The 26,364-nt window shown below is 40.3% G+C and overlaps 1 protein-coding gene across 3 annotated transcripts in view; it reads right to left on the reverse strand.

Moving 5' to 3' along the window:
* Window positions 1–26,364, reverse strand: part of LOC310961065 (uncharacterized protein) — a 156,251-nt gene that overhangs the window by 41,302 nt on the left and 88,585 nt on the right. Inside the window, exons 20-30 of one of the 3 annotated variants that reach the window (XM_083933006.1) lie at window positions 26,218–26,316; window positions 26,010–26,108; window positions 25,736–25,831; window positions 25,137–25,209; window positions 24,661–24,720; window positions 21,882–21,917; window positions 18,368–18,491; window positions 10,970–11,072; window positions 7,087–7,193; window positions 5,566–5,598; window positions 3,850–4,074 (exon numbers count right to left, since the gene is read on the reverse strand). In XM_083933006.1, the coding sequence (XP_083789132.1) occupies window positions 3,850–4,074; window positions 5,566–5,598; window positions 7,087–7,193; window positions 10,970–11,072; window positions 18,368–18,491; window positions 21,882–21,917; window positions 24,661–24,720; window positions 25,137–25,209; window positions 25,736–25,831; window positions 26,010–26,108; window positions 26,218–26,316 (1,055 nt within the window). The remainder of the gene's footprint in view (window positions 1–3,849; window positions 4,075–5,565; window positions 5,599–7,086; window positions 7,194–10,969; window positions 11,073–18,367; window positions 18,492–21,881; window positions 21,918–24,660; window positions 24,721–25,136; window positions 25,210–25,735; window positions 25,832–26,009; window positions 26,109–26,217; window positions 26,317–26,364) is intronic. The other 2 variants (XM_083933007.1, XM_083933005.1) reach the window with 2 other exon arrangements.

A 26,364-nucleotide genomic window follows, 5' to 3' on the forward strand; every position in this document is an offset into this window, starting at 1 on the left:
CCTGACAATACTTCCCCTCGAAGTTCTCCAGCAGAGTCCTGAGCTCGGCGTCTACCTCCTGGAGGCTGAGGTGACGTTCTTGGAGGTCAGCGTTTTTCTCCTTCAGGAGTTTGATCTGCTGCTCCATGTGGCCCTTTTCTTTCAGCCACTCCTCTTTCAGAGGTTTGAGGTTGGGATCCGTCATGTTCGTGTTGCTCAAGGAACTTCTGACATCCTCCACCTTTATCTCCCAGGTCTTTGTGATCCTCTGGTTCTCCTGTCTCCAGAAAGCATCGATCCGGCTGCACTCCTCGCTCCAGTGGTTTTGCATGTTTAGTGCGATATTCTTTTCTTTTCTCACAATTTCTTTGAGGGACAGGATCTCCTCATCTTTCGCCTTCTCCTTCATTTTTCCTTCCCTCTGCCCATTCTTTCTGATGGTTCTCTCCGACTGTAGAGCCGTCAAGATCCTCCTTTTCTCGTCCTGCAGGCCGGCGTTTTCTGAGGCCAGCTCGTTGATTCGCTTTTGCAGGTCGGCGGGAGATGCACCGAGAATTGTCGCCATCGTTGCCGCGAAAACACAGATATATGTTGCAGCAATGGAGGAATACACAGGAGTGAAAGTGGTACTGAGGTAGTACGAAGTTTTAGTTGTAAGCTCTGGATACACGAAGAGATGCTTCTTCAGTGAAAGTCAGACAGGAACTGACAGCTGCAGGAGCGGTTCCATCATTTACAGCGGAACACAGAGAATCAGAATCGGAACAATGGAATAGAATGTGAGGATAGAACGTGTGATGCAAGACTTGGTCACATGACTCCTCCAAACTGAAATACAGTCATAATGCAACATTATTGTTATTTGTTGCTTTGAGATTCAATAACACTTCACTTGAGAGCACAACATGACGACATGTAGTTAAAGCAGTTTCCTTCTTCATCTATAAAAACATATTAAGCTGTGGTATTTTAGTTATTCATCAATATAAACTTAATTTTAAAAGTTGTTTTTGAGATTTTAAGTTGTGTTTTGTTTCTCCTCATACGTTTCCCTGCACCAACACGAATCATACATTTTCATATGTTGCCACGGAGACAGTTGCCACTGTTAACAGAACGACAGCGTATCTGACTGTTGCTTGTTCAGTCACGGATGTAACTTAATATTATGGAGAAATAGTTTCATGGGTGAATAATAGAAATATCGTTATTTATATTTATATAAAGAAATGTCTGATGCAGAAGGGAGGACATATCTTATTGTGACAAACAGTCCTGATATGATCAAGATTATAAGATGACAAATCACAATAAAAATAATAACGGACAGTTTCTGTTTGAATTCTATCAAACTTTCTGTTTAACCTACGAATATAAATGATGGTGTAATGTTTAGGGTTACTTTAATGGTGTAAAACTAAAGTTTAACTTCTTATTTTTGTAACCAAATATTGTTTTAACGGCCTGATTCATCTTTGTGTTAACAAGAGTGGTCAAAAGGACGCTAACACCGGTGAATTAGCCGTGTGCTCCTCTCTAGTTGGACGCCCCGATCTCCTCGCCCTAAACACTGGGAGCTGCTTTTTGTCCACATTAACATCAATGCTGTCAACACATCCAGGACCAAACTGCAGTACTTCATAATAAAAGGACATGCTTTACCAGCTCCAAAATAAACCCTAAAGTCTGCTTCATTTCCATTTTTAATGTAAACCACCACCTGAGCCGCTCAGGCAGAGCGTCGCCCAAACGTTCTGACTGCTTTCTCTCATCAAGGTCTCTTTATTTTACTAATTTGACATGTAAATGGCCATGTACAAATATGAAACATCAATTGTAGATTAATTGTACTTGCACTTCGGTGGCAATCACCAAGTTAAAGAACCACAAAAAGACCGGAAACTGCAGTAGACCAGATCCGTCCGGATAGGGCTAATACGAGCGAACGGCGTCCGACTGGTGATACAGTGCCGTTAGGTCTTGTAACCAAAATCACAGTGTATTTGAGTTGTAGCCCTGAGGTTTCACAGTGTGGATCGGTACAACCCTTTCTAGAAATGTCCCTCAATAAATCAATAACACAAAAATACTGCGGGAGGACATAAAACTGATCTTAAAAGGTGAAGTAAAGTAACAGCGGTCATGGGAAGCAGGATGATGCTCGGCTTGGAAAAGACTCATGCCCAACAAGCGCAGTCCACTCCAAACAGCCAATCAAAAACGTCTACTTTCAGTGACATCAGAAGCCCACTGAAAGCCTCTGAAATAAAAATACAATACAATGGTTTCTAAATGAAAGTGGCTGGAAAGTAACTGTAATGGATTCAAAGCTATATTGTGTAGTTTTAGGAAGAATTGTGCAATTCCCAAACGTTAAAAGCTGTTTTCTGCGTCTCTCCCTGGGATGTTATTGAGGCTAAAACTTGTAAATTTTCCTGTGCATACAACTAACTTCATATAAGTCGTCCTCCCTTCGAAAGGTTTACTACGTCATTGATTTCTTCCCAAAACTACATGGAAACCATACGGTAGTAATGCTGTATCCTAACAAATCAACACAGATGGGTAAAATAATCACATCCATCAGCATGAATCAGCCTCGGTCATGTTGTTTCCTGGGTGGGAAGGGAAAGGGAAAGGGAGAGAGAGGGGGGGGTGCTACTGTATGTTTGGTTCCTACCCAACAAATCTAGTTCCTCTGGGTCCCAGCTGAAGCACTGGACTAACCAGGCTCTCGCCTTCATTAAGGGCTGGCAGCTTTCTGGGAAGATGTAGTTTACTGTGTCCGCAAGATAATGAAACACACACCCATATACACACAAACACACACAATACACACACACTTGCAAAGTCAGTAAAAGCACACTGAATTGCATCGGTAATAAGATTCCTGTTGTCCAGTACTTTTCAGTGACATCAGTAATGGCAACTACTCACACACAGCGTCAGTTTGTGGTTGTTAAATACACACAACACACGGGTGTAACGATAACTCAATCCAGAGCGATTTAATGATATTAAGACACGCTTTTATTTTGAAATTCCCATACTATATTTATTGTTTTAACATGACTTTGTTTCATTTAGATGTCTGGAAGAGCACAAGAAATCATATTTGATACAAATGTAGCTGAAGTTAAACGAGCAGCTGATATTGTTTTATCGACTTTCAATGAATCAATATACAATTATATTATGATGAAACTTTTGATTTACATCCATAACACACAAACACACACACGCACACGCGCACGCACATGCACACACACACACACACAAGCACACGCACACGCACACACACACCTAATGTAAACAGGAATGATTCAGTGATTAAAATAATTGCGTGTTTAAGCCCTTTTATAAACACGATTATAAACTGACAGATGTTTGTCGTGAGAACCATCTTTACTAAACATGCACACATGAATTTGAATTTAGTTTTATTGTGTTTACTCTGTAATTGGATAAATTAAACCGTTTTTTCCGTGCAGTAGAGCCAAACATACTTCCTGACATCAGGGTTTTAATGTATATAAAACTGAAACACACGTTCACACTTTTACTTCTTTGTTTCCACAATCTACACTGTTTTTTTGTGATGTTGCCTTTACTTCGTCAAAGCTGGACTTAATGCTCGAGGGTGAGCACGCTGCAACGATTACTCTTACACAGCAAATAAAACAGCAGGTTTACTCCACCTAAAACATGCACACACACACACACACGCTCATTCACACTTTCAAATGTAAACGCAGATGGTCGGTGATGGCGATGGCGAGAAGCAGAAGGAAGGAGATGTCAAGTCACTGAACAAAAGTAAGCATTAAGCGAACAGCAACAGTGAGGTTTAAAATAAAATAGATGTCCTACCCGAGGAACTGAGCTCCGGCCGGACCGACCTCAACCAGTCGGCTGGCCAGGCCTTCTCCTTCCACCATCGGAGGAGGCGACGCCAGTTTGTGTCTCTTGACCAGTCGGCAGGTGATCCTGGTGGGCGCCGTGCACTTTCTGGGCGGGATGATGATGCGCATGCCGTTGTGACGGCTCCCTCTCATTGATCCGCCCCTGGCGTCGACCATGAAGCTGACCAGGAACCTGGCGGAGAGTGAAAAAAAGGGAGAAGAAGGAGGAAGAGACAAAGAGTGAAAGGAAACAGAGAGACAGTGAAGCAGAGTGTGCAAAGACAAAGAGAGGGAAAAGAGAAAGAGGAGCATGTTTGGTGAAATAGAGCAGAGAAAACAGAAAAAGAGAGGATATAGAAAACAGAATTAACATAAACTCAACAGCAGTACTGATGGAGAGAGAAGAGCTTTAGTTGAGGTGAAGTCCCTTCTCATGCTGTGATCTTCAAAACACACGCAAAGTAAGTGTGAGCAAAAGAGAAGAGCGGTAAAGAAACACATGTAAGGAGGGTTCTGTGTTGGCCGATGGCTGCGCTTTCAAAAAGCGGTGGTTACAATTAGAAAACGCCGACTTCGTCAGGTGCAGTAGATGCCAAAAAGCTGCTACACCCATGTTCAGAAAGTGTTTCTTCGTCAGTGAGTATTATTTTGTGTGGATGAAATTGCCAAGATGCCAACACAGAAGCCCGCGGTGTAACCGGTGCTTTATCCATTTTTAGAAGGGGGTGTAGTCCTGTGTGTGAGAAGGAAATCACATTACACGCACACACACACGCACGCACGCACGCACACACACGGACGCACACACACACGCACGCACACACACACACAACCATGCAATTTGGATGTCTTAGTTTTTAAAAAGTAGCTTTTAAAGAAATGGTGTGGATATAAATGTCATTTTTTCATAAATGAATCCTTTGCATACGGAAAAGCTGCCATTATAATAAATAAATAAATATATGACCCAATAAATAACAAAATAATAAAGACTATTATTGAGTTTGTTACAGTAGTTTGTCTGTTGGTCAGCAGTATTATGGACAGATTACTCCCCAATGGTCATGAAATGTGGTGGAAGGGTGTAGCATTGGTACAGCGTTTAGATAGGGCATTGGTGCTGCATTCATGTGGTCTTGGAATAATCAGAAAAATTAGTTCTGAATGTAGGAAAACACACAGCATTCAGGGAATTCCTTGGCGGAGGCATACACTCGCTCAGTGCCCTTCTGGTTATTTTATTTAAGTATTTATTGAGTCATTTATTTATCCTAATGGCATCTTTCATCCTCCATATTTGAAAGGTATGAATAATAAATGAACTAACACACATGTTGTCTGGTTGCAATGTATTAATCTTGAACAGGTCTGTATTCAACTGATTTGCTTGATTAATGATTGTTTGACCTGAACCCATTTTAACTGACTTACTGTTGGAAAATTAATACAGATACAGTTAAAAAAACAAAAACACATCTACCAAATGTTGTTACACAAACTCATTCAGATCAGTTAGACACTCACAAAGATGTCACAACACAGTTCATGTGTGAGGAGAGCAAAAACACAGATGCTATGAGTGAACGGGAGAGGGGTTGGGTGTGATGTCACCGGGAAACAGGAAATAAACAACAAACAAGGTGGTGGTGGTGATAAAGGGGGGCAACCAATCACAGTCAATCACCTGCTGTCGTACTGCGGGAGCGGAGAGGAAAAACTGCAGGATGGACGACAAAGCAACGCAGGAGTGACAGGTCAACAACAGAGCTTTGTCATCGGAAACACCAGAGAAAACCAGTACCAAGGAGTCCTTTAAAGGAATAACTCAACATTTTATTGGCTCTCTCTCTTGAAGAGGTAGTTGAGGAGTTGATACCACTCTCATGTCTGTTAAATATTCAGTCAGCAGCCAGTTAGCCTAGCTTAGCACCCACACTGGAATCATTGTTTTTACGGTGCGTTCACAACAAAGGGGAAGGGAACTTTTGCACATTGCAACTAGATGCAAAGTCAATGCAAACTCACGCCCAGGGAACACAAACGACGCAACGCGACTGAATTTAAATATCTCAACTTGACAATTTCAGTCATTCAGAAAACAGTTGGCTTGTTGTCCTGCAAACGGACCTGACGGAGCACAATTTCAGACTTTTTACAAATCCATAAATTATGTAGTTTTCTTCTGCATACTCATTACAAAAAAATATTTTTTTCCCCTTTTGTAACGTCAGTCATGCGGACACAGATCCTGGAGAAGAGGGTGACATTCACAGAGCTGCGTGCACCTCCAAGTGTGGTTTCCCGACATATCTGGGACTTCCCCAACAGGTACAAAGCAGCAATAGTGGTTATTTAGGCCATGGGTGGTGACAGAGAGAAACAGCGATTGACGGTCAAACTCACTCGAGTAATGGAAGGCAAATATTTGCTTCGCACAGCATTTTACTTTTTCTACTTTTTAATAACTTGTGTTTTTAAAGTTTTTGCCAAGCTAAGCCAAACATCTCCTGGCTGTGGATTTATTTTCTTCTTTATTTTATTCTACAGAAAGATGTGAGAGCGATATCAGTCTCCGCCACACGGCAAATAAGCAAAATTTCCGACGATGCCAAACTTTTGCTTTAAACTACAGCTCCTTCATTTCTGCGGGTGGATCTGCTGCCACATGGCCAATGATCTACCTGACCTGTAGCGTCCGGTGGTCAGATCCTGGTTATACAGAGAGAGACACGTCTTTGGGTAGTTTCTGAGTATATATGTTTTGGTTCCAACGTTGAATACCAGAGGGTAAAAAGGTGGTACACACAGATCTCCAGGAAATAGTTGATACATCTGAATTTCATCTATTTGTTCTGTTGCCATGATAAACTAATAAACTGGTGACACTGAGATCTACCTTTCTACCTTTGGGTATTAAATGTTGAAACTCTACGAGCAAATACTGAATTCTCTCACAGACCTTACTTTATACGTCATGGCACCGTGTAATTATTATACAGGAAATACGGAAATGAGGGAATAGTTCGACTTTTGCCAAAAAATTAGCTTTAAAATCAAGAACAGACAATCAGAGAGGGTAAAGAGAAACTGCTGGAGGTATAGGCGCCGTTTTCTTGAGGGGGAAAGAAAACGAGAAGAGAAAACATGTGGAAACAAAGACAAGTCTTGTATCCTTCTCATACACTTATCCTCTTAATTAGCTTACCCGGAGTGTATCGGCGAGGAGACTAGGTTGACGTTATCCAGTGCGTCTGCAGTCCAGCTGTATCTCCTCAGAGAGTCATTGTCAAAGTCCTTCGCCACCGCTAAGTGCTGCGGAGGAGACGACAGGGTTATTGCGTTGCATGAGTGTTGCATGTGAGTGCATGTGAGCAATCTTACAGATGCACAAGAGAAAGTAAAGAAATGATAATGTGTGAGAAACGAGATCACAATTTGCATGCATAACAACAACTAAGAAAAACAGAAAATGCAGCCTGTGTTGACGAAGTGTGAACTCAGCGTCTGATACGAATCTCCGACAAGAAAACCTTCAAAAATCTGAAAATATAAAGTAATAATTTCCTGATTTTCTGAGCGGGTTGCCATGTTTCTCTTTAAGGGTCAGCAGTAAGCTCGGATATAACAAGGTGACACCTCCTCTGAGAAACGAGGGCATCACTCTCACTACCACTTGCAGGATTTATGGCTGAGTCATAAAATGATTTCTACACATCGGGAACCGCGGCAGCTGTCATTAATAAAAAAACAGATCTGGAGATATGAAATCTCAGGAGGACTACAGCTCAGATGCCCCCAGAAAAGAGAAAGCGATCAATATGCGATCATATTGCGAGCTGGAGTTTTGTGGGGATGGGAATTAAGAAGCAGCTCCAGTTAAGAACTTTATCGATGCATCAACGCTGCTGGAAACGGTCCAAAGCGTGGCTTCATTTTGTGAAGAAAGACGACAACGACGCATCTTGTAATGTCTGTAAAAAGACCATTTCGAGTTGTTAATAGGTAATGGACTTTCTAGTCTTCAGACCACTCAAGGCGCTTTGCAGCACTCCCACCCCAATCTTGGGTTCAGTATCTTGACACAAATCCCAAATATTCCAGTTAATGCACGACCCTCTACCTCAGGGGTGTAAAGTGATCCAGTAAAGGGCCGTGTGGCTGCAGGTTTTCATTCCAACCAAGCAAGAACACACCTGACTCGACTTACTCAATCACCTGAACTGTCTTCACACAGTTGATTTGTTGGACCAGGTGTGTTTTTCATTGGTTGGAATGAAAACCTGCAGCCACACGGCCCTTTACTGGATCACTTTGACACCCTTGCTCTACCCCCTCTGCGTCCGAATGCCACCACTTCTCAACGTCCATTACTGAGGGTCAATATCCTGATATAATAACATTTATTTGACCAAGAAAACCTATATAAACCCATAACCAACACGATGAATGGATAATGGCATTGGTGTGAATAAATTCCCATCCCTACCGTTTTGTCTGTTTGGGGCTCCCATGGTCTTACATTAAATGGTATAGATCCTTCATTTCTATTCTAGAGAGGATCTGATACACTAACAGAAACACTGTTTGCTAAATCAACACGGTTGCGTTTAAAACAGTCTTTATGGGTAACTGTTAAAGGTAGGAACCATTTTAAAAGACTTGGACAGTGAAAATGTAAATACTGATGCTATATGAGGCGCTGTGAAAATAGTCAGAATAGAAGGTCCACTCAAAAGCAACCAAGAGAAAATGATGCATATACATGCTCTGATGATGGATAACTGAGCACAGAAATTATATTATACCACATACAACACATGATAGTAAAGTCTGTTCTCGCATGCACTCGAACATCTACCTTATTGTGTTTCTCTACAATGAAAGATCTTTCCTTACAGAGCATCTGGAGCAGCGTGAGAGAAGACCAGCTGTTATTTAGCAGCTGTTACATTCACACATTATATTTCATCACATTACTGTTCAAAGTGGCTGCTTGTAGCATCTGTTACACATGTTGGGTCTATGTAAATTATAAATAAGTCATAAGTGTGGTCTTTACCTAGTCTGTAAAGTGTCCTGAGATAACATTTGTTATGATTTGGCACTATGAATAAAATTTAATTGAATTGAATTAAATTTACAGGAACAATCGTGCACATCAGAGCATTTCTCCATCTCATTGCTTATAAAATAATACATTCATTATTTTGTCACTGATTTAACCATGAAACTTAGTTCACTGACAGTTGGGTGCAAGGACCTTCAAAGATAACAAAGACGCTATCGAGCTGCATTGTGGGAAATGTAGGAAACTGTGTTTTTGGAAGAAGTTTTGAGGTTTTTTTGGCCTTTTGTAGAGGCCACAAATAAGGATAACTCTGTCTTTTGTTTAATCCCTCTCTCAAATGTTCAGAAGTGCGATGCTGAAATTTGGTTTGTCGTTTTTTAATAAATCAGAACAGAAGAATATTTCACACACCAATTGCATGAAGCACGTGTGTAGGCAAAAATAGAATAAGGAACCATCGCTAATAAATGTATCTTTGAGAGTCAGATAGTGTGCATGAATTTGTATGCGTGTTTTATAAACAACTATAACAGTGTTTAGTGTGTGTTCCCCCAAATAAGGAACCAAATGAAGCATTGTTTCAGTATCAAGTGTTATTTTGGCAATGCCATTTCAAGTTTTCTAACAATACTGTTTGTTCTCAGGGCTGCAACTAATAATTGAATTACGGATGATCTAATCTTCTTGATTTATGGCTTTTGTCTTTAAATGTCTTGTTTTGTCAGGCTGAAGCCCAAAGATATTCAGTTTAATATAATAATAATAAACAGAGAATAGCAGGATATGTCCATATTTTAGAGGCTGAAAACAACATTTTCTGAGTTTTGCATGAAAAAATTATTTCATGATTAATCGAAATGATCAAATGTATTATTTGCGGTCAGTAGACTCGCTGATTATTCAACTAATCCATCTTGTCTTGTGCTTCTAATACTGAGCACATTTCTATTTTTTTTTTTATAAATGACTACCACTACATAATACATCATATACACCCGTTCACATGTCTGCTTACATCTGATACACGCATGTCTTTCTACATCTCACGCCGACGATGTTCTATGTATCTAACTGTGACTTGTGTGTGTTTAACTTGTACTAACATCCTGACACTTATTCTACCTGTACTAACACACTAACATCCTGACACTTATTCTACCTGTACTAACACACTAACATCCTGACACTTATTCTACCTGTACTAACACACTAACATCCTGACACTTATTCTACCTGTACTAACACACTAACATCCTGACACTTACTCTACCTGTACTAACACACTAACACACTTATTCTACCTGTACTAACACACTAACATCCTGACACTTATTCTAACCTGTACTAACACACTAACATCCTGACACTTACTCTACCTGTACTAACACACTAACATCCTGACACTTATTCTACCTGTACTAACACACTAACATCCTGACACTTATTCTTCTTTTACACTTTATTCCTGTTGATAGGTTTATGTGTTTTTGTATAGTTGCACTGTCGTTATTTGCTGCTCTGTGTGCCCTGAATTGCCCCCCGGGGACAAATGAAGTTTTTTGAATTTGAATTTGAATAAACAAGAGGCTTCACACTGATACTGATGAGAAGAATTCCCTCTTTATGCTGATAAATAAATAAATAAATAAATACTATAACTTATATTCACAAGGAGGTAAAACTCTACTGATGATACCTGGTGGTTAAAGATAAATTCTCCCATAAATGTCCCACTTTACCTTAAGTGCCACTTTGCTGCACCCTTAAAGTAAATGGGGCATCACAGTAATCGCTTTTAGATGGCATCACCGACCACTAATCTCATTTCCTCCTTCAGTAAAATGTAACAGGATTGGTCGTCGTTATGTCAACACCGACTCAGGTGTAAGAGGATTGGTGGGCAGCCCAGCTTTTGGCACCACACCAAAAGACAGCTTGGCACATTTCAGACAGAACTTTCTCACATGTAGTTAATGACGTGTGGATTAGTGACAGAGAGAGAAGCAAAACAGACACCTACCATCTCCTTGTTGGGTGCCAGCATCTCCTCTATCATCATGCTGTCCCGCGTGAACGAGCTCCGGTTCAGCGTGTTGGACCTATCAGAACTGAAGGAACGCAGGCTTGGTGTGGTTGCCGTAGAAGTTACCAAGACAACAGTCACAATGATGGAGAGGGGAGGTGAGGAGGAGGAGGAGGAGGAGGGGGAAGGTGTAAGGGGGGGTATGAAAGTGAACAGAAAAAACAAACATAAACACATTAAATGCATGCAGCTTCCAGGAACCTGACTGTAATGCCACCACAACAACCACAAGGAGAAGAAAGAACGCTCTGGAGGAGGGAGTTCAAGTGTTTCCCAAACAAAAACCCAGAGCCTGAAAGAAGTGATTGGTGTGCAGAGGATCCTAATGTGTCTGAGGCAACAAGAAAACGCAAGAAATCCAAAATGCAAATGCAGAAACATGTTTTTGAAACAACAACAACAACAACAACAGTGCATGGGTTTCCTAAAACAGTCACTACAGTGTCTAAACCTTTTCTGACTGCGTTTGTAGCCTCTCCAGTCTTACACCGACACCGAGCCGGCACACGATTCAAACAAGAGAGGCAGAATAACTTATAGAAGTTATGCAGTTTACTACTCTATGATGGACACAGTGGGATTGACAGGAGGCTGGTAGTGGCAGATAGTTAGCTAACTAGTGGTAATTTTGTCATGCATTGATCAAAAGTTTACATTTCAGTTCCCAATCATTTTGCATTACATTCAGTGACGGTATGCTGTGATGTTGTTTGTTACAGAGAGACTTTTATGAGGCAAATAAAGAGCATTCCTGAGCAATGACATGTTATGAAGGTTTGTCTCGGACATCAGTTACAACAGCGCTACAGATGTAAACTGATGTGAACCAATCAGTGCTCAGATGACCAAAACACAACTCTAATATTGAGATGACAGAGCTATGGAAGCTGACAGAGGCCATATATATATATATATATATATATATATATATATATAAATACATATATACTTAATGATCCTAAGACAACAAGTAAAAAAGTTATGTGCATGTCGTCTACGTAAGGAAAACTATACATACGTTCTGCTAGATTAAAGATTCAGGTTTGCGTGTGCATCTGTCGTATGCACACAAAAAAAAACAATAAATTGAGTTTATGATACTTTGAGAAGATAATCTGTTGTTAGCAAAAGTATTTCCACCATTAAAGCAGTTTTAATGTGTGTTTTAATGTACATTGTTTTGCATTAAATGTACATATCTTTCTCAGTGCTTGACCACAGACAGTGAGATTATTCTGCACTGTGCATAACGTGACACTAAACTGATGAAGGCAACAGCTGTTATTGCCTGCACATGTGATCAGTTCAGGTCCCTGGAAGCTCGATGAAGGACAAAAAAATAAACTCCACACAGAAACCAAAATGATGTAAAGCTCCACTTTTGTGGTTAAACCCCCAAAAAGACCAAGGCGTAAAAGATAGGGCGACCACAAGTCAAACACAAACGCAAACACTACTCTCCTGCAAGCGGGGAACACAGCAGATCAAGATCACACAAGTGAACCACAGTAACACAGAGCCTGAACATAAATAAAACTGGTCAAAACCATTACGTTAGTAATCAAACATACAGAGTAAATGTGTATTAAATTGGACCACAGTGTAGTGAAATCTGGGGGGTGTCAGGGGAGGGACAGGGGTGAAATGGGTGAGGTAGGGGAGGTCTCTTCATGCCTTCAGTCTTACCTGACTTTGGGACTAACATTAAGAAACGGACATGAGGAGAGAATAAAAGATCATGAACAAACAGAGGAGTGGAAAAAGAGATGCAGAGAGGCGAGAAGTCAGGTTTGGTAGAGTGGTGCCAGATGCTCACTGACTAATTAAGCCTATCCGGCTGTTAAGTCGTGATGCAACAACCTTTCAAAATAAGACTTCTCCGGTCCGAGCCTCGTTGTTTGAACAGATCTGAGTTTTTAAAGACAACTTAATTGTCATTTGACCTCTTTCTTATTGAAGGGTATCTAACTGACGAAAGAGGAGATCGTAATTGTTCACGTGCTCGACCGTCGTGGTCTGTTTTGTCTCAACGGAGCGTTTGGACCCAGAAATCGTACTCTGAAAGGGAGTTTCGTCAGACCTAACAGCCGGATGAGCTCCTGATTTTCATCTCAGTGTCCCCACATGCACAATATAATAATTTTAAAGGTGTATCAATGGGTTGTGAGGAGGGAGGAGTTATTTCAGCTGACCGGGCTGCCATGTCTTTGTACAGGCTATGGACTATGTTATGCGCTCAGATTCAGTCTGTCATTCTGCTCTTTCCTACCTGGGGACGGCTCTAGAGCACGTCGTTGTTTACTTTATGATAGAGTCTGGTGGCAATTTTCGCAGTGAGAAGAAAACTACATGCAGAAGCTTGTAAAATGTAACGGCTCGTCCCTTTGGATCCATTTAAATCCCTTCAGTCTGACGTGAATGCATGTGTTTTCTTTGATTTGTTGTTGTTCCTTACGCTGATGTCCTTGGTTTGTTTGTTGTAAAATCATTAGTTGATGTATTCTGTCATTTTTCATGTGCTTTTATTGTAGTATATGAGCTGTAATTACAAAGTCCTTGGAAAAAGAGCTTCCTAAAGGATTTAATCAATTAAAAAAAAGAGGAAATTTGGGTTTCTTCCTCTGTACCTCAGGTCTCACTGCCCGGCCATGTCTCTGTAGTGACAGCTAGTGTTTGTGTAGGTGTGAGTGTGTTTGTCTGCGTGGCTGTGTGTGTATGTGTGAATGTGTGAATGAACGTATATACAGTACATATGTGTGTGTGTGTCTCTGTGCATGGCTGTGGGAGGGTTGGGTTCTTTTAACTTTCTTCTCCTGATGTTTCTCTTTTTCTGTACATCTCTGTGAGGCACTTTGCGATACTTTTCTGTATGAAAAGCGTCGTATAAATAAAGGTTGATTTGATTTGATTTGATTTGATTTGATTTCTAATCAGGCTCGGGACAAAGTGGCTGCCGTGGTTCAGGCTCAGGTTGGGCTTGGTCTAGGGAGCATTTAAAAAAGACTGTGTTTAATGATATTACTGACAAACTGGAAACTACTTCACTATGCTTTTAAAAAGATCCATTCAATTACCTGTGATACTCTGCAATTACCATACACAAAAGAAACCATGGTGGAAATGTCGACCACATGCCTGAGTTTGTGCTGCATTTTTTCTCATAAAGATTTAATTTATGCCATTTTAGACCTACAACAGACAAACAGTTGTAACAGTCTAACGGATGAGATGGTCTAAATTCTTTGTCTGTGAACGGTTAAACGGTTAATTACTAACATCCCTTGCTTGGACAGACACTGTGCAGGTTCGTGTTGCGTGAGATCATAGCGTTTGGCTTGGATGACCATGAAACTCTTGTTGAATCATCCGAACAAAAGGTGAACAACTGCATTAGAAAACATCTGGTTATTCTCTGACAACTCAAAGGTACAAGTCTGCATTACACAGACTTCTAAGTGTCCACTGTGGAAACACGGCACTGACATATTATCACCTTAGTGGTTTTGGAAAACAGCTGCCAATTTTGGATTTGATGAGAGCTGTGAGACTGAACCAAAACAGTGACGTTGTGTGGATTGAGGTGTGTTCAGATCAAAGGCAAAGTGAATTTTTGGCGCACAGCGTTTACTCACAAAGTCAATGCAAAGACGCAAATAGAAAAGCTAGCTGAGATGTTTCAAATTGAACAAAAATCTGCGAAATCCTATCAACGCTGAGAAGAACCCTGAAGTAAGAGGAGAGGGCTTCGGACTACATGGTAATTTCTGAAAACATGTATTTATGACTACAGCTATTGGTAGTGATGTCCAAATGAAGCGGCATGAAGCATTTTCTTTTCTTTTTCACTAGTTGGAGCTCTCTGTTCAACAAAGGGCTGAAAGCACACTGAGGGCTCACTCACACTGTCCATCCGTACCGTGCCCCGTGCTTTAGGGTCCTTGTCCCCCCCTCCAGGCCCGTTTGTACTCACACTACCTGGGCCTCGGAGAATGCTTCTTGCTGCCTATACGTCATCACGCCGTAACACGTCACACGCATTGATGACGTCATTGCGATGCGTCACTTTGTTTACAAATCTTTCCATAGACCTCAGAGTTTTTGTGCGTCTGGTCGACTATTTTTAAATATTTTCACCGACCAAATCTGCAGTAAACACTCCACCTCTGCATCACACCAACGTGAACCTTTCACCGCCATTGTTTTCAATGTCCGCGCATGGTCCCTCCTTCTTTTCTCTACGTCCCAACAGAACAAAGGGGCCACTAGACAGAATGGTCAGTGGGAGTTTTATTGCTTAAAGAAACTCAATGAGGAGAAATACACCAGTATATGTTAGTATGGCCATTTATTTAGTGTAATATATAATATTTAATAAATATCAATTAAATGATATAACGTATATAAAGTAAAGCATCAAAAACGATCTTATTTTGAGTGCTTATTGAATTAAAAACCAGTCCGATAAAACAATGAATATCCAAAAAATAAAGTCTACAGTATGGGGATTATTTTCTACGAGTTTGTCACTATGAGCAGCCTCCTATGTCGTTAACATAAAAATGTTGATTTGTGGGGCTTTAATGGGAAAGTTAACTGGTCAGAAACCAGACACAGAGTTAAAATCATACTGCTTGAAATGCTAATGCTAATTATTCTTCCTGCTTCTTCTCCATAGCACTGGCAGCTGAGGCTCATGGGTATTGTATAATTTAACCACTCCACTATAGGAATAATTACATCTCATGGCTGAAGCATAAACTTATAGTGTCATTACATTTTCTGAGGATATCATTAAAATAAAACTTTAAAACGGTAAATAACCACCTCCACGTCACAACTCTACTGCATGTTTGTCTTTTTGTGATGTTCGGAAGGATAAAGTATCAACGATGTTAAAACTAAACGCTGAAAAAACAACATACGTGACGCAACTAACGCCCTCTCTCACCTCACTAACACTGATTTTTATAGATAATTCACTTCCTAAACAGACTGAGCTGGAAGAGATTTGAACTCATTTCTACAGCTGAGCGGCAAATTTGTTAAACCAATCACACCCCCCACCCCAACCCCCCTGAACAACCAGTGTGTGTGTGTGTGTGTGTCTGTGTGTGTGTGTGTGTGTGTGTGTGTGTGTGTGTGTGTGTTGATCTAACCTCGGGCTCAGGGCCACGAAATCGAACATGTTTCTAATTTCCTGTGACTCAGTGTCCGTGTGTGTCACCGCTCAGATATTCAATAACCCCTCCCTCTTCGGTGGGTTGCACAAGTGTCAATATATTTTTGTGTGTGTGAGCAAATAAAAGTTCAACAACCAGGGAAAGCGAACTATGAGCTCCAACTGGTGAGAGGAAAATCTGTGTGTCGGGGGTCGGGGTAATGTAAAGACTCGCTGCTATCTCACTTCTTCTGGACAGCAGCATTTTTAAAAAAGACGAACTGGAAACTACTTCACTGAGCTTTGAAAAAGACTCTTCAGCACGTCTAAACTTTAGTGTAGCCATTGCCTTTATACTGTTACAGTGTCAGCTTTTTTTACTCCTTACATACAGTGGGCTATTTATTATATTTTGCATCTTTTACTGATGCTTTTCTTATTTGCGTTATCCTCTTTTGCTGGTGTAACACTTAAAATGTCCCCACTGTGGGACTAATAAAAGATTATCTTAAATGAACTGTGATACCTTGGTACACTGTAATTACCGTAAACAAAATAAACCACGGGGGAAATGTCGACCGCATGCCTGGACTTTTTCCTCTTTGGTAACAGGTTTCCTCCTGTTTTCCTCCCTTTATGTCATTGTAATCCTACAACCACCTGATGGGTGTTTAAAAGACTTCAGAAGGCCCAGCTCATACGTACACAGGTAGGTCTGCAAACTAATCTTTTGTCCACACAAGCACCGTTTAAAAAAGAACATCTCTGTCCAAATAAAATCGGAAAAAAACACATTGAGCGCTTATATACCCAATCAAATCCTTAAAAAAAAGCTATTAGCAGAAGGCTACCTGGCTACCTGCTGCATTCAGACGCCTCTGCTCCTCAATATAGTGAAATAATAACTTTACATTTATGTCTGAACATGTAAAAAGTCCTGTTAGCAAGGTTACTGCAAGGTAAGTTTATAGATGACCGCAGCTCAGTAAAAGTGTGTGTTACTGGTTTAACTGGCCCTTTAAAGGCATTTCAACAGGTAAAAGGTCCTGGATGGGCTATAATCTATCATTTGTTCCCCCTCATATATGAAGTAAAGTCACTTTGAGGTAGAAACAACCTTTCAGTCATGAGGTAAAGTGCAAAATTGCATTTTAGAGGTTGCATTGCCCCATTAAAAGTATTTCAACAGGTAAAATAGACTGGGTGGGCTATAATATGTTAAATATAACCCTCATGGAGGAATTCCAGTCATTATGAGACATAAATAACTGTTCAGTGATAAGGTAGTGGCTGCAATCACTTTTTTTGGCAAGTGGAAAGAAGGACTGGGCTGCACAGAGCAGTCCTGTGGATGGCAACTAGTTTTTCACATGGCACCCTCCTTGGTTCTCAAAAAAACCCAAGAACATCTACACAAGCACTGTTTTAAAAAATATCTCTGTCGCAATGAAAACACAAGCCCTGTCAAGAGCCAAACCAACAGGCAGCAATGTAGAGCTAACCCTAACGCCATGTTGGCCAATCGAAACCGTTAAGGGAAAGTGACCTGGCTGCAAAGGTATATCTACCTACTGCTCCATAGCACGTTTGGAGACTTTTGTTCCTCAACTATAGTCGAAGAGGAACTTTACATTTGTGTAAACGTAAAAAAAAATCCTGTTAGCGGTTAAAACAAGCTCTAGTTTGGCCTCGTCTGCCAGTGCACGAAATGTACATGACAACACTAAAAAACAGTTTCTAAACATAATTTTTGCGGCTTGTGCGTAGAAAAGGATGAAGAAATACCCATGTACGTGTGGGCTCTCCATAGTCGACACCACGGCTATTTGCTGCTGCAGCTAGCACTGACCACTGACGATAAGTCCACACAGTTTACTCAAAAAGACATATTTGTACCACTGAATCTGCCTGACAGCTGTCAAACCGGTCTTCTATTGTGGAGCAGTTTTTATTCTGACAGAGATTAAAAAATTATGGTGTAACGCCGCTAACAAGATAACAAGCTACAAGAGCTTCCTCTGGACTCTTCTGCTCTCTGTTTCCTATAACTCTCCTACAAGTGTGCGAAACGTCCCCATCAAAGTTGATCCCTGTGAGCTGTTACAGCTGTAGTTGTACGTCATAATGACTGATATACATGCATTATTGATAGTCAGTAGTGTCAGGGTGTGTCTCACCTCTGTGAGCGCGCACCGACGCTGAAGCCCATGTAGCCCTCCTGAGGGAGAGAGTCGTCCCCCAGCTCCCGAAGGTCCTGGGGGGCCAGATATTTGTCCGTGTCCCCCGTCATCGCATCGTCACCTGCAGGTTGAAAACACACAGGGCCGGAGAAAAGTTACTTTCCCTCTTTTTTTTTTAATCTGCTTCTCTCTCTCTCTCTCTGGCACGTGTGTGAGGACACTACAGAGAATGAATGGACTGCTTGCTGCGGGCCGTAACGGAACAGCTCTTTTTGACAGAAATATCAACGCGGCTTTTGCCCAGAGGCTGTTTCCCAGTTCAGCTGTAGTCCAACAAACACACACAAACAAAAGTCTTTGCTGTCACTGAAGGCTTTTTGTTTCAGTCCCCAGATGAAGAGTTAACAGTAAAGCTCGCAAACAACAAATAGTGCTGCTGTCGGTGACTTTGTATGTCGGTTAGTTTAGTTATCTAACCAGGGAATATGAAATCATTGGCTTCAAAGTTTCTTTCTGTCACTATGATAGATTATGGCTTGTATAATTTATATCCAAATCTATCCAAACCTCCATACTTCCAGCCCCCAAACTGTGCAGAACTCATATCTCTATTAAGTAGTTACTGCACTTTGCCTTTTTAGGATGCATTTTGGAACCAATGATGTACTTTTAAAGTTAGTTTCTTTGCAGATTCAGATTATTAATACAAAACAATAAAGCAATTATTTTTTAATGTATGCTATTATAGAATAAGCCTCACAGCAGTGTAAGTTAAAGCTGCAGCATTAAAGTAATGAACATATTAATGCATCAATAACCGAATAATGTTCTTTATATTACTCTGAAACGAGCCATTTTGCGTAATGAGCACTTTTGATGCACAGACTTTAGCACTTTAACTGAAGTCAGATTTTAATTTACTTGTAACAAAGTACTTCTACATCGCAGTATTGATCCTTTTACTTCAATAAAAGCTAAAAAATAGTATTTCTTACAACAGTAACAGCATTAACATCAGCTTATTAACTAAACAAAGTGACTGACCACAGGTTCATGTGAAGGATGTTTCCATTCAGTAAAAACACAGCAAACGAATCATTCAAGCGGCAAGTTATTCCTCTCAGAGTTACTGTAGACCCTGATGAACCGCGGAGTTAAAGAGAGACAAGGCAGGAGAGGAGGAGTTAAAAAAGGAGGGGAGAGGGGAACAAGTGCACGCAGGCGGAGAAAGCAAAAGAGAAAGAAATGGAAGGCATTCCAGCAAACCACAAAGCACCGGAGACCCCCGCCTCACCCTGCTGTCCCCTCATCCCCTGCTGCTGCAGCACCACCCCTCCCCCCCAGGTCTAAACTTTCTCTCCCTTACACACACACACACTAACACACACACACACAAACTCTTTGCAGACCCCATCTGGCGACATTCTGGCCCATTCTCCAAGCCACAACTCACCTCCTGCTTTAAAGCACTTCATTCAGCCGCAAGTCCAGTTAGCAGGATTTTGCAACCTGAACTAACTTTTTCATCGACTTCCTTCAACTCTCTCTCTCTCTGTCTCCCTGTCTCTCTCTCTCTTTCTCTCTCACACACACTGTCTGTCTCTCTTTCACAGCCCGGCGCTCGCACAAACAGATCTGCTTTCTCCCGCCTACCCACCCTGCTCGAGGATTATCCAATGTGTGTGCATGTGTGCATGTGTGTGTGTGTGTGTGTGTGTGTGGTGTGGGACACCTAGAGCTCACTGCAGGACAGAAATAGTAAGTGGGTGTGTGACTCAGACTTAGTTGTCTAACATCTAAACTCACCTATAAGTGTGTGTACAGTTACACATCCTCACTGCTGTCCTGAACTCTTCCTTTTTCTACCTGTTTGTCTGCTTGTTTATCTCTTTATCTACTAAATAGTACAAATTCTTTACGGACAGTACGCCCAAGCATCTGCATATTTCCACCTCCAGTTGCTTCCGTGTGTCAACTCTCACGTCTAACAACTTGTCACCTCAAGACGTGGTGGTAAATGCAGTATGTGCCTTACTCATGTAACTCTTCTTAAGAAGACAAATGTAAAAATTCAAAGTATCAACTGGAGCCAAAGTTCTGACTGATCTAAAGTGTGACTGCAGCCACGACAGAAAGATAGTCTGCTTACTAATGCTGCCGTGAACATATATTTATAACCACTCAGTGACGTTTCGAGCATCAAGCTTTATTTTGCCATCACACACTCTGTTATCTTTGCTCTCGTCAAAGCCACCAGACTCCGCCGACAAAAACAGTCATTTTACTTCAGAGAACACAGGAGTTGCTGGGATACCTTTGCCTCGATCGGTCAGTTTGTTTCTGTTATTGTGTGACTTTGGTGTTTTATGAGGTTTTTGTCAGTAGAGTCTGGGGGCTCTGATGAGAGCATCTATGGATATAATGGCTTCAGCTCCACATACAGCCGCAAATTCAATCTTCAGTAAAGTATTAGAGCCACTGTCAGATACAAACATAATAATCTGAGATTTCCAGAATAAAAGCTTGATAGAATAAGTTGCTCTGAGTCATATTATGAGATTGTTATATTTAAAAAGGTCACTTAATGTTTTCCTTTACATAAATAGAGACATTTCCACCAGAAATGAAACTGAAAGCAGTAGATTTAATGTTAGATGCTCAAAATCTTCTGGAGGCCCACCCACTAAATCTGTATCCCCATTCATTGACCTCCGTAACACACTGAACCTCACGCAACCCTAATTCAAAACATCTGAACTATACCTTTAAGTCTAACTGGAGTCCAAATGTAAACCATGAGTATAAGATTATGTTACAGAATACTGATCATTTGACAAATGAGTGTGTTCTTGTGTACGGCCCCGTTCTTTGTTCGTCTTCCTTTTTTAAATACAAAGTGTGTTTTATTTAGAATTTAAATGTCAAAGCACCAGATTTATTATTATTTAGTGAAATACTTGGCATTCAGCACGAGCCAACATGTGGTAAACATGTTACTGCCTTATAGAAGTAGCTCAGTAAACTTATTATTCAGGTTTCATATCCACACTGACCACATATTAATTAACTTTACGACTGTGGAAAAACTCTCTGGAAAGTCCACAACAGTTTATAAAGGACTGCAGAGGGTTTGTGGTCCGTCCTGATTTAGATGGTGGACTGTGTGTGTGTGTGTGTGTGTGTGTGTATGTGTTATTGGAGATGTTAATCATTGCTGCTACCCAGCTGGTATGTGAGATCGGGAGTGTGTGTGTGTGTGTCTAGAGTTACACCTCATATATTTTTAGATCACAAATTAAAGATGGCCACTCTTCTGAAGCAAAACAACAACTTGCACACGGAAAACATGCACATATACATATACGGTATATATATATATATATATATATATATATATATATATATATATATATATATAAAGAAAGAGTTTAGTTTCTATCAGTGTAGCTGCACCACTTCACACCCGTTATTGGGAGTTAGTTACAGTGACGTCACCCGCCTTCGGACTTACAGGAATAGCTGACGCAGATATTTCCAGCATCCATCTCTGTTCAAATAAAGCAGATTCAACCAAGTTTTTAACCCTTCAGAATATCTGCAACAATTTTTAAATCATGCGTGCAGGAACATTAGTGACACAGTCGTCTGCATACAGCTTTTCTTTTCATTCATCTGTTCTCAACTCAATATCCAGGCAAAGAGCCACAATTCATGGGACAGACCGTCACCTCAAGACTTCTGTATTGGGGTCTGTGTTACATTATACTACATTTATATATTGCGTTTAATAAAGTAGGGCTGTGTTGGATAGTTCAAAGCTTCATTTAAAACGTTGACATCACCACATGCATGTGATCAACCCTAAGATGCACGATCGGCGAGTACATGAGTTCGATATCACAGAATTTATTGGCCCTGACACAAAATAATTAAAGAGGTTGCACTCGGATAAAATGTCCATTTTACCCAAAATCAATAATTCACTCCGTAATAAGATGCTACCACATTTTTTAAAGCGGCGGTGAATAATTTATTTCCATTGTGATCTGCTAGAGGAGAGTGTTATATTAGTCAGAGGTAACGTTAGCTACCAGTAAATAAGAGATGTAAACAGTGTGCAAAGCTTCAATTCAGGTATTACAGCATCTCTAATTTACTCCTTTTAGACCTAATTTCTGCACAGTTACAGGTAAAGACTAATATTATTAGTATTATAACGATGCGTGATTGTTTCCCGGCTCGTGTGATCTAAACATCTCCAAAAATAATAAATCCAGAGTTTTGTGTCTGTCGAAGCATAACGTTGCTATAAGCATGAGTTTATGCCCTAAGTTGATTAGTCTATGTACACATAACCGACTCGTTAAAGAAAGTTGATTAAATCTGATGAATCATTGTGTTATGACGTGATAAAATACGATGACAGACATTCTGCACAGCCCTAAAATATGAATGATGTCTCTGACCAGTAGGAACTATAGTGCACCAGGTAATCTCATGATATCAGTTCACACACACTTAACCGCTGTGGGAGAGTAAAGTTTTGTTGAGGAAATCTGGATTTCTGCAGGCGGCTGACATTCAGCAGCTATAAAAACTGGTATGTGCAAACAGCATGAAACGTAAAACTGAAAGCCTGCTTTTCTGCACCATCGACGCTTCAGCAAAAACACCGGAGGCCAGAAACGAAGCAAGCTATTGATTTAAAAATGTCAATATATCAATTTCTAGTGGTTACCCCTCCCCCAAAGCTCATTAGAGAGAGTCGGTGAAAGGTTCAAGTTTAGACGCTTTTTAGCCACACTAGAGAGAAAAGAGACACACAGACACAAACACGCACACACACACAGACACACACACACACACACACACACACACACACACACACACACAAGCAGCTGACACCGTGTTTGCTTTTGGACCAAATGTGTGAAACTACAATGGAAGCGTCCCTGACAGCTCTCCGAACACAAAGGATCGAGTGTGTGTGTGTGTGCCGTCTACTCCGCGGCATGAAAAGAAATCTGTCACACACTCCGCAATGCCATATGCAGACAGTTGGCATGGCAACCAGGAGAAAAGGCATATTCTCTGCATTTCGATGCACGAAAACTGGAGGCTTTTACAGCAGCACAGCAAAGCTCGAGAGAGTGGAAGCGAGAAGCAGCAGCTGAATGTACTCAGGTACAGTAGAGAGTATCACACATGTACCGTAGTTTTTATGGATTAAAACACATTTCCATCATGGTATTTTACTAACTTTGAATTAAATAAAGCACATGTAAATGTTACAACGGAGAGATAGAGACTGGAAATGTTAAGAAGAGTAGAATGACATATAGAATGATACGACTTTGCATCGGCGCCATTTTAGGTAAAAATATATATATACGGAGCCAGGGGACGGGGGGCAGATTTTGACTTAGCATTACAGAGATTAAAGTTGTTAATTTACCAGAAAATAACTATAAATATTCTCTAAATCAAAGTGGTACATTTACAAGAAAATAACATATATTATATATTATATTCTCTGAGATTAAAGTTGTGAATTCATGAAAAAAAGCTCACAAATCTTACAGATTTTTTTTAATTTCCTGAGTTTATAAAGTCATATATTTGCTGGCAAGAACTATTTAAAACTCTTAAATTAAAAGATGTAAATTTACAAGAAAAAAACTATAAATATTCTCTAAATTAAAGTGGTACATTTACAAGAAAATAACTTGGATATTCTCTAAAATTAAAGTTGTGAATTCATGAAAAAAAGCTCACAAAGCTTACAGAACTTATTTTGTATTTCCTGACATTAAAAAGACATTATTTTGCTAGAAAGAAATCTCTTTAAAACTCTTAAATTAAAGTTGTAAATTCACAAGAAAAAAACTCAGATTTACAACAAAAAAACTAAATTATTCTGTGAGATTATAAAATCATAAATCTGCATGAAAGAGACTGATTTTGTTTCAAGGAACCACATTGTTTCACAGGGTTGGATCGACCTCATCTCAGCGTAGATGCCGTCACTCACCCTTTATCATGTCTGCAGTGGAAGACGTTATTAAGCTGTTCTTTGAAATCAGATTTAGCAACAAGGAAATACATACGCTTTCATTTTAATTTAAATACCCAAAGTCTCATCTCAGAATATTCTCCCCTGCCCTGGCTCCGTATTTTGAATTTTAAACGTACAATGGCCGTCATAAGCTTCCGTAGAGAGATGAATGAGGGGAGTTAAAACAAGAAGTGAAGATTATATGAAGAACAAAAAACAAAATGAAGAAAAATACCTTCTTCCACATCAGATATATAGTCCTCTGTGATCATTTCGGGGACATTGGCTTTACAGACTGTGTGATTGGGATGGAGGAGAGGGTTAGAGATAAAAAAAAAAAAGCAACAAAAAATATGGAAAAATCAAACTTAAATGCAAAGAAAGAATTGAAAACAACAAATGGTATAATTACTGCACATGTTCAGTGGTTGGACTTTGGAAATAAATCATGATTGCAGCTAAAATGTCAAATGAATTTAAAGGATATGAGTGAATGACGGGAAGAAATTACTCAGCAACAACAACAAAATAACGGTTTCCATGACAACAGTGGTGAAATTCGTCAACCAAAGGGGCCCTGGATGTGACTCCACCTGAGATTTTTATGGGACTTTGTGACTGAGGTCATTTAGTATGAGGAGAAACATTTAGATGGATTTAAAGCAATTTAATCAGACTTACAAAATGAATAAAAGTAAAGTGACTCTGTACCTTCGTCGTCGGACATGTCGAGCACCTCGTTCATGGTCTCGGGAACGTTCATCTTGTGCTTCTCAATCACCGTCTGCACAAACAACAGAAAAGTCAGTAAAGCTATGAACAAATGGGGGGATAGTCAGTACTTTAATGGTTCACAAAGTAAAGCTCCACAATATTAATTAGATCAATACAGCTTTCAATTGTTGATTTGTCGATCAAGCTACACTGAAATTAAAATCCAACACTTCCTGCGGATGCTTCACCTTCACCTCCGCCTCTGCTTTACCCCAAAATTAAAAAATACATAATTTTCATCTTCACCTGTAGCTTCATCTATAAATCTCTTGACTTGACTTAAAACAAATGTGTTTTTCTACTTAAAAAAGAGTTTAAATATCAGCAAAACATCACCAGCAAATTAGAAAACCAACACACATCTCAGTAAAAGCAAAGATACTGATAATAAAAGTTGAGATACAATCTTTAACATTGGGCTGCTATTTGAGAATTGATTATAAGCACACGGTTGTTCACTCTGTTAGAAATTTAAAAGATAAAATGTTTGTGCAGCCATTGTTTTATATCACAAAGGGACCAGGAAACATACGCACCTGAGTGGTGAGTGTCTCCTCCGTGACCACTTTGAGTGTGTCAACGACAGAGATGTAGCCCAGCCTCCTGGCAATGGACAGAGCACTGTTCCCATTCTGGACAAAACAACAAAAATAATAATGACAGAAGTGAGTGATTGTTTGAAACAGAATCAAGAAATTAAAGCTATTAGTGTGCATTAAAAACCAAAGATGTTTCCCGCCTTATTCTCTGGATATTTGGTACATTTCAGTGGAATTTGGAGGTAGAAATGATCTGTTAGTGTGCACTTACAGCCGTGAGTTCGTTGGGCGATGCTCCGTGATGAAGCAGCAGGTTGATGATGTGTGTGTGTCCCTGCTGTGCAGCCTGATGGAGGGGTGTGTAACCGTTCTGCAGAGGAGACAGAGAGAAACATATATTTATGCTTCACCCACCGATGCACACAATCATTCACATGCAGTGAATATTTTATGTCTAAATATGTGCAGCAAACAGTTACCCTGGTCTTAGCGTTGACCTTCGCCTGGTTTTTCAGCAGGAAATTGACCATCTTCACGTTGCCATAGTGACAGGCCACGTGGAGAGGAGTGTATCCCAGCTGATGACACAGGAAGACATTTGGAACAATGTGATAAGTAAAGAGATG

The sequence above is a fragment of the Echiichthys vipera genome (assembly GCF_963691815.1).
Source record: "Echiichthys vipera genome assembly, chromosome: 18".
In the NCBI taxonomy this organism is placed as follows: Eukaryota; Metazoa; Chordata; class Actinopteri; order Perciformes; family Trachinidae; genus Echiichthys; species Echiichthys vipera.